Source organism: Chiloscyllium plagiosum, chromosome 3, assembly GCF_004010195.1.
Source record: "Chiloscyllium plagiosum isolate BGI_BamShark_2017 chromosome 3, ASM401019v2, whole genome shotgun sequence".
Taxonomy (NCBI): Eukaryota; Metazoa; Chordata; class Chondrichthyes; order Orectolobiformes; family Hemiscylliidae; genus Chiloscyllium; species Chiloscyllium plagiosum.
Window position 1 is genome coordinate 34279922 of NC_057712.1, and position 9950 is coordinate 34289871.

Consider the following 9950-nt stretch of genomic DNA (forward strand, 5'->3'; position numbering starts at 1 on the left):
CAAGTGAGTACAAGCCCCGTTGACCTAATCTTCCTTTATATGTCAGTCCTGCCATCACAGGAATCAGTCTGGTGAACCTTCACTGCCCCCCCGTCCCTATCCAACACCACGCTATTCCCCAAACCTGTCCAACACCCCACCATCCTCTCCCCAAACCCGTCCCAACACTGCTGCTCCCTGAACCCTGCCCTCCTTTTCCCCCATCCCTGCCCGCCCCCAAACCCTCTCTGGACCAACCAGACTGGACACCAACAGCAAGACTGCTGCTGCATTTTTGAAGGGGGTGGTAAGTCTCCAAATAGTGCTCGCTCACACGCACACATCTTTTTAACTGCAACTTTTTGACAGTTTCCACCTTTGCCCTGTACAAGACAATATTAGAGTGATTCTCTGGGGAAGGGGGGGTTTAGGGTACATGCCTGTGTAGAACTCCAGGGAAAGTGTGTGTTCTGCAAAATAGGCTTGGTAAAAGTGAAGCCTGTGGAATTGGGAAGGAGCAGTTGCAACTTGGATATGAAGTTGATTTGTGTCAGAAAGTCAGTGAATGATTATTTGGGAGAGTGGGAAGAAGTATATAGTGATGTCCCCACACAGTCAGTACGTCAACCACTTATCTTTTTGACAAATGTTAATTATCTGCACTTGAGTGGAAAGGTATGATTTCAACATTTGTAGATAACAGGAAACTTAGATATGCAGTCAACAGTAAGGGGAATAGAAACAGACTTCAGATTAATATGGGGAGATTGGTGAATGGTCAGATGCAGGGCAAATTCACTTTAATGCAGGATAGCCTTAATATAAGGAAATGAAGTATCTTGGAAAGAACTTGGAAGAGCTATGACATAAATCAAATAATTTTAAAGTGTGTAGAGCGGAATCTCGATTATCTGAAGGACACGGTCGGGGAATATTTCATTCAATCAAATGCCGAATAACACAGTTTAGCCAAGCATCGGGACCTTGCAATCTTACCGGAAAATTCAAATAATCGAATGCTAGATATTCAAGGTTCCTCTGTATAGGGCAAATGAATTGTCAATACCAAAATATTGCAAGATGATTTGATAAAGCTTTTAAAATCCTAGGCCTTTTAGTCTAAATCTTTTTGAATTATTCGTAGATCTCGGGAAGAGTATAGTGTCCAATTCTGGTGCACAGACTGGGCCAAATGGCTTTCACCTTTGTAAAATTCAGTGATCCAGTCCTAAGTTCAATTTAGTCACTGATTACTTCAAATTTACAACTGAATGTTCAGTTCTTTGCAATGCACTTCAGATTATTTATTAACGATCTGTTTGATTGCTTTTTTTTGCAGCCTGGCTTTTAGGGTGCTTTGGTAATAAAATTGAATTCTGACTTCCTCATTCTGAAATAGGCAGATGTTCAGCATTTGAGAACATAACCAAGGCAAGTGCTAAACTCACTTATCTCTCTGACAGCTCGCTATACTGTGCGCTCATTTGGTATTAGAAGAAATGAGAAGATTGCTGTTCATTGCACAATCAGAGGAGCCAAAGCTGAAGAAATTCTAGAGAAAGGTCTAAAGGTGAGTTGTTTGTAGATTGATGTTTATTCTTGATGGATATGATGACTAAATTCAGCTGCTTGATTAGTTGGAGGAGGGAGGAGCAAAGGCACCAAATAGAACAACTGTATTTACTATTGTGGAAGAAGAATTATTTCATCAGGATTGCAATCTTTTGTAATGCTGTGAGCTCTTTTCAGTTGGAAGTGATCTGGGACTAGCATGTGCGTGGGTAGAGCACACTGTGACTTCACCATTGGAGAGCAAGTTTAAATCCAGCCCAGAGCAACGGACAAAATTTTTCTCTGCAACTAATGATCTTGTATGTAGTTGTTAAACAGTTTACTTTGGTGCAATCTTGAGATGCATAAGTGGGGGAATAGAAAATGACTTATTAGGTACGTTAGTCTGAAGTTTGCATTGGAGTCCTTTGATATAGAACGTTTAGTCTTCCTCCCACCCTGCCTAATTTTCTAAGCATTTTAAGATGTTGGCTCCCACCAAGATACAGTTGTCACTTTCTCAAAGTGAGCCATCTTATGTGAACTTCATTTGCCTAAGCAGTGAACAGAGTGTGTTGCATTCTGAGACATGTCATGTAAGTCTTTAATTGTGTCCTCAGCTACCTTTCTCACGTTTTCACTTGTTTATCCAATTTGCTGTCAAATGGAATTGACAAGAGATCTTGGCTGACTTGCCTTCTCCACCTTTCCTCTGACCCAGGAAACCAGCTCTAATGGTAGTCTTCACACAGCTAAGAAGTGTGAATCTGAGGCTACGTTTAGGGTCTAACATGTATTTGTGGCTTAGTACTAATTGGCCACTGTGTGTTTAGCTGTTAAACCTTTGGATGGTATATGTAAAGGTTGGTTTCCTGAGCCTCTGGCCATGTATTACACAGATTGTGAGCATTTAACCTTGATATTTGTGCAGGAGAAGTAAGTGATCCATTTCCCAACTCCAAAGTTGCTCACTGCAAATTGATTAAAATGTTGCTTCAGATCTATATCATTTTACCTATCTTTATGTTCAGGTTCGGGAGTATGAACTGAGGAAGAGTAACTTCTGCAACACTGGAAACTTTGGCTTTGGTATCCAGGAGCACATTGATCTGGGCATCAAGTATGATCCTAGTATTGGAATTTATGGCCTGGATTTCTATGTGGTAAGTCAGTGGCTCCCAACTTCTTTAGTATCAAGATGGACTTCAATAAGACATACAATTTAATGGCAGACCCATTTTTCAGCTGAATTAATTGCTCATAAATGATACATTTACTTGCATTCACAATGGTTATGGCCTTACCAGAGATGTTTGTAACACAGGAGAAAGTGAGGTCTGCAGATGCTGGAGATCAGAGATGGAAATGTGTTGCTGGAAAAGCGCAGCAGGTCAGGCAGCATCTAGGGAACAGGAGAATCGACGTTTGCCTGAAGAAGGGCTAATGCCCGAAACGTCGATTCTCCTGTTCCCTAGATGCTGCCTGACCTGCTGCGCTTTTCCAGCAACACATTTCCATGTTTGTAACACAGGTTTACTGCCACATTGTAACACTTTCTGTTAATTAAACCAAGCACCCAGAAAAGCTCACCTCGCCTTATAATCTCTCAAAATGAGTGACCGAGAACTCCCAAATTCCACTATTTAAAGAAAATAACATGAATTTAATTTTCTAACTCCAAAAATGCACATTAAACAACAACTATTCACAACTCGTAAGCCCTCCCTTCACTTAACTGCTTAGTATCTGCATCTGCCTATGTGCTGTTCCAATATGTTACTTATGAAAATTACATCAACTTAATTTCAAAAACACATAGTTGCTGTCATCTGTGACTTCACTTTTCCAGCTGCTGAAGTCCCTGGGTGGTCATCTTTCCTTTTACTGCGAGTATGTTTCAGATGAAAAGGTACCTTTTGATAGATTAGGAAACATTCTCTATCCTGGTGGCAGTTGTGCTCTGTCCGATTATATCCTCAACATCGGAGAGTCTCATGGTTTGATGTAGGTAAAACAATAAATTCAAACACTCAGGTTTTCGTATCCTTGGGCATAATTTAAACTGGTTAAATTCAAATTGTTGTCAAAACAGCAGCCAAAACTTAGGTATCCGTTTCACAACCAAGCGTTACAGATTTTCAATTTTCCAGTACACTCTGGGACTGCCATCTAGTCACATACACAGGTATTTGTAATCTCTCGTCGGAACAGCATTCACTCTGTCAACGTACAATACACACCTTCAACTTCATAATACCTCCCCTCTTTAGAAAAAAATGAACCATCATAATGAAAAGATGGCTTCATTTATTTTCAATTCCTAATCCACTGCAATGAAATACATAGGTCACTAATCTAAGTTATATTTTCATATTATTTTCTACACACATATGTAACATTGGATTCTGTCCAATCTTATCTGTTTTCCTTTAAAGCTGCAATAACGTATCCTGAATCAAGTTTTTACAACCCACAACATGTACAATTTGTAAATTAAAAGTTTGTGACATAACACTACAACGAAATAGTCTCATTTATGTCATTTAATCTATCCAAGAATGTAAAAGCATTGTGCTCAGTGTATGTAACGATCTCTGACGCATTGTTCGTCACATAAGCATTAAAATGTTGGAAGGCCAGCACCAAACTCTAATTCTTTTTCGATGGTAGAGTATTTTCTCTGGTGGGTGTTGAGTTTCTTTGAAAAATAGCTGATTGGCCGTTCAATTCCAGCATCATCCTGTAGCAGTACAGCTCCAACCCTTATATCTCTCTCATCAATTGCAATTTTGAAGCGTTTAAAAACATTTGGTGTAGCTAAAACTGGTGTGGTTAATACTGCTTTTAAGTTCTCAAATGCCTCCTGACATTGTTCTGTCCACTGAAATTTGTGTTCTTTAGTAAATCTGTTAGCATTTCCACCATGCTACGAAGTTTGTTAACAAACTTCTGCCAGAATCCGCTTCGTCCCAAAAATCAAAGCACCTTTTTTTCCAAAGTCGGTCGTGGAAATTCCTTGGTGGCCTTTATCTTCCATCTCCACGGTCTTTGAGGTCAGCCTTCTATGACCGATGTTATGTCCCAAGAACGTCACCCCTGCCTTCGCAAATTCTGTTTTCTTCAATTTCATTTCCGATTTTTGCTTGGCATAATCATTCAGAGCTCTGCCAACTGTACCATGTGAATCATGACTCGCTAAAGGTCACTATATCATCCAGATAAATTTACAATTTGTTAATGCGGCCACAACTCTGTTCATTAGTATTTGGAATGTGGCTGGTGCGTTCTTCATTCCAAAGAGCTTCAATTTGAATTGATATAGCCTCATTTGGGTTTACAAACGTAGAAACTTCTTTCGTTTTCTCTGATTAAGGTACCTGCCGATAATCATGCAGTAAGTCCAACTTTGTGATGTAAGTGGCTTGTCCAACTTTCTCTATACAATCCTCCAATCTTGGTATTGGTCTGACTGAATCCCTCTGGATAGCCCATACCACGTGAAGAAAGCTGCTAACTCCTTCACCACCCTTTTTTTGCCTTAATACTCTATGATGCAATTGCCTTCGGAAATCTGGGAGACATATGGTTAGCAAGTACAGGTTCCCACTTTTAGTTTTAGGGAGGGGACCTACACATGCAATCATAACCTGCGTGAAGGGTTTTTTGAATGCAAGAATTGGCAACAAAGGTGCAAGTTTTATTACTGCCTGTGGATTACCTACACTTGGCATATATGACATGTATGACAATTTAACCACATCCTTGTGCAGTCCAGGCCAGTAGAAGTGCTTTTTTACCTTAACCTGTGTCTTCCTCACACCTCTATGTCCTACTGGTAATTCATGGGCTACACGTAATACTTTCTGTCTATATGCTACCGACAACACGATCTGGTGCGCTTCTGTCCAATTCTTCTCTGCACTAACCTGCCATGGTCTCCATTTTCGTCTTAGGATTCTATCTTTAAGATAACTTTCAGGAATACATTCTGATTCCTTTTCTGAGTATGCGTCAATATATATATTTATTGTCTCATCTTTCTGTTGTAAGTCCATCAGCTTTTCAGGACTTAGCATGAATGTCTAACCCTCTTCCTGTTCTGGTTTTTCCTGCGCCATTATATCAAATAGGGTAACAGCTAACTGAACCTCAACTCCTTTGTCTTTCTATTTAGTTTTTGCTTCTTGCTGTGACTTATGATATTGGGATCTTCTTACTACACAGTCTAGAAAACTTCCAGGGTATTTTTATTTTAACACCTCATTTCCCTAATCGTCTTTTGGCTTCTCCACAACAAGGGGCGTCACTCTCACCTTGGATTCTGCTAAATCATTCCCAAGAATAAACTGTATTCCTGGAACTGACACTGTCAATCACTTTCACTGTTCCTTCGCCAGTCTTGCTTTAGCTCTCCAACCTGATCTTACACAAGGAAGGGCTAAATTTCTGTCCCATATATTCTACAAATTACCACTCTCTGGTAACATGTCAGAAAAAATACAAATACGTTCATCTCTTACTATTAGAAACTGGGTAGATCCCATATCTCAAAATTTTAACTTTCCCTTCTCCCTTTGTTCTTCTTGAGTAAACTTCCCCACAGAGGTAAAGTCTTTAGAGATTGGGCATTAACTCAATACCCAGCCCCTATCTAGGCTGTACACTCACCTGCAGCTCCTTGGCTTTTCTTGGGGTTTCCTTTACTACTTTCAATAATCCTCTGGCTTAGCCTCTTTTACCACATCTTTTCCCACAGTGTCTGCCTTCAGCCACCAGCTCTGTGACATTACATGTCCCATCTTAACACAGTGGAAGCACCTGAGGCCTTTCATCTACTTTGCATCCTCTTGGGCTTCTTTTTTCACTTGTGGTAAACTATTACTGATGTGCTGTACTGTGTAGTGTAGGATCTCCCCTTCTACCAGTTTCAATTCCTCACAGGATGAAATTCTTGAAAGAAGCTAAATTTTGCCTTATGCACCAATGCATATTCCTCTGGCATCTCTGCCACTCTTGTCACTTCTTGAACTTTCTGTTCATCCACATGAATTCGTAACATCTCTGTAAGTGAGTTTTTAAACTCCTGCAGCAAAATAATCTCTTAGAGCCTTCTATGTTTTATCTATTTTTAAGGTCCATACCCATCTATCCAAATTACTTTAATTCTTTAGAACTCAATACAAGTCTGACCTGTTTTCTTTGTTTCTGAACCACTGTCTATACACTTCTGGTATTAACTCATAAGCATTCAAAATAGCCCTTTTGACATCTGCATAATCTCTTGACCCATCATCTGACAGCTACAAATACTTCACTCGCTCTGCCTAGCCAGTTTTTCAAGTGAAATAAAGGTTTTGACATCTTTCTCATCAAAATGTGGCAATGTTTTCACATATTTGTATACATCATGACATTCTCTCTTCATCTTCATCCTGTTAACTTGACTTAATGAGTGAGAGAACTCCCAAATTACAGTATTTAAAGAAAATAACAAATTTTTTTCACTCTGAAAGTGAACATTAAACAACTATTCACAACTCCTAAGCACCCACCTGCTTTCTCTTAACTGCTTATTATCTGCCTCCGACTCTATAACAATATGCTGTTCCAATGTGACACTTATTAAAATTATATCAACTTAATTTCAAAAGCATGCAGCTGCTGTTGTTTTCTGACTTCACTCTTGCAGCTGCTAAATTCCCTGGGTTGTCATCTTTCTTTTTACTGTGAGTATGTTTCATATGAAAAGATACCCGTTGATAGTCTTTCCTCACTTCTTGGATCTATCTCGATGGGAAGAGAGCAACTGCCAATTTTCAAAATGTCTGTGTTTTTATATCCCCAACATCACATCATCTCATTGGTTCGATGTTGGCAAAACAACAAATTCAAACTCAATCGGGTTTTAGTACCCTGGGGCATAATTTAAACTGGTTAAGTTTGGATTGTCAAAACAGCAACCAAAACTCAGGTGTTCGTTTCACAGCCAAGTGTTACAAATTTTCAATTTTCCAGTATGCTCTGGGACTGCCATTTAGTCATTTACACAGGTGCTTGGAATCTCACAGCTCGGAACAGCATTCATTCTCTCCTAAAGATACAGTACATGCCTTCAACTTCAGAACAATAGTGTATAGAACAAGCTGAAGAAAAATCAAAAGCATCAATGTTTCAAATTCATGAGTGCAAATACCACTGTGGGTGCAACTACTAGCCATTTGGATACAGAACTGTCTCAAAGATAGGAGACAGAGGGTGATGTTGGAGGGTTGCTTTTTCAGACTAGAGGCCTGTGACCAGTGGTGTGCCATGCCGATTGGTGCTGGGTCCACTGCTTTTTGTTAATTATATAAATTATTTGGATGTGAACATAGGCAACATGGTTAATAAGTTTGCAGATAACACCAAAATTTGTGGTGTAATGACATCGAAGAAGGGGACCATGATCAGATGGGCCAAGGAGTGGCAGGTGGAGTTTAATTTAAATAAATGAGGTGCTCAATTTTGGAAAGGCAAATCACGACAGGACTTATACACTTAATGATAAGGTCCTGGGGAATGTTGCTGAAGAAAGAGTCCTTGGAGAGCAGGTTCAGAGCACCTTGAAAATGGAGTCACAGGCAGACAGGATAGTGAAGGTGGCATTTCGCATGCCTGACTTTATTGGTTAGTCCTTTTGAGTTGGGACATCATGTTGTGGCTGTACAGGACATTGATTAGGCCACATTTGGAATACTGTGTTCAATTCTGGTCTCCCTCCTCTTGGAATGGATGTGAAATTTGAAATGGTTCAGATAAGATTTCCAAAGATATTGTCAGGTTTGAATGGTTTTAAAGGGACCTGAGGGGACGACCTTTTCACACACCGGGTGGTGTGTGTATTCAATGCTCTGCCAAAGGAGGTGGTGGAGGCTGGTACAATTGTGACTTTTAAAAGGCATCTGGGTGGGTATATGAATAGGAAGGTTTAGGGGGATATGGACCAAGTGCTGGGAAATGGGATTAAATTAATTTAGGTTATCAAATTGGCTTGGATGCGTTAGACCAAAGGATCTGTTTCCATGCTGTACATCTGACTCTTTGTCAGCTTCTCTGAGAGTGAGGAATTCTGATATGAGCAAGCAGCCTTTCCTGTCCTTGAAAGTCTAAAGGCCACATAGTGCTCGGTATTTGATCTCTGAACAGTTCTTGCTTTTTTTTTTTGGGTTCAGATGTTTCATCAACAGAATTAGCAGAATAATCACTTCTTTTGACAAGAAACTCATCCATTTCTTTTAAGAATTTATTCTGATATATCAGTGCTTAATGTTTTAAAATTCCAAAATATTCACACTAAAATCCAAGCTAATGTGGATACATGTCCAGGCAGGCAGGTTAGTTCGACAGTTGTTCAACAATTGTAATATATTTGGACCCATGTGTGCAGGTAGGCTGCATAATCAGTGGATTTCTCATCTGCACGTGCGCAGTGATGGATATCTGCGCATGCACAGTCGTTTAAGTCCACAGAAAGCGATGCTGCTTCCTGATAATTTCACAGCACACTGTGCTGCATCATACTGGTTGAAAGCATGAATGCTGAGAATTGTGATTGTTAATATATACATAAAGACAGATAAGTTGTTTTAAATTGTAGAACAGGGCTTTTTACTTATAAAACTACCAAAAGCCCCACTTCTTGGGTGGGTTTTATACTATGCTTTTACTGCCCTGTAATTTTCCAAGTCCCAGCCTAAAGTGAGGCTTAGTTTCCAAGGATTTACTTCTGTTTGTTCTATTTGTTTCCCAATCTGAGAACCTGTGAGCGGCTTTCCTGGTATTCCTCCCTCTACTGCATGCTGGGCAAATTTTTGAACTTCATTTCGGAGATATCTTGGAAACCTTCCTCTTTTAAAATCCATCTCCACTGTTATATTATATTGGTAACCTAAACTGCTTTCAGCTTTTTCATTACATTCTTGCAATGTGGTGCAACACAGATAAAGATAATGTGAGTTTTAATATCCTTTTATTGGTAACTCAAGATCAGGATATCAACTTTGTTAATTAAAATGTGTACCTGCTTAAAATAATCAGTCACTATTTCTGATTGTAAAGATTAATATTTCATTACAAGTCATAGAACATAGAACATAGTAGAATACAGCGCAGTACAGGCCCTTTGGCCCTCGATGTTGCGCCGATCCAAGCCCACCTAACCTATACTAACCCACTATCCTCCATATACCTATCCAAAGCCCGCTTAAATGCCCATAAAGAGGGAGAGTCCACCACTGCTACTGGCAGGGCATTCCATGAACTTACGACTCGCTGAGTGAAGAACCTACCCCAACTTCAGTCCTATATCTACCCCCCCTTAATTTAAAGCTATGCCCCCTCGTAATAGCTGACTCCATACGTGGAAAAAGATTCTCACTGTC

The 9950-nt window shown here is 39.8% G+C and overlaps 1 protein-coding gene across 1 annotated transcript in view; it reads left to right on the forward strand.

Moving 5' to 3' along the window:
* The window catches only part of LOC122542121 (60S ribosomal protein L11-like), a 22628-nt gene that overhangs the window by 7330 nt on the left and 5348 nt on the right, over positions 1-9950 (forward strand). The window contains exons 3-4 of the mRNA XM_043679514.1: positions 1443-1549; positions 2562-2693. Coding sequence (XP_043535449.1) covers positions 1443-1549; positions 2562-2693 — 239 coding nt within the window. The remainder of the gene's footprint in view (positions 1-1442; positions 1550-2561; positions 2694-9950) is intronic.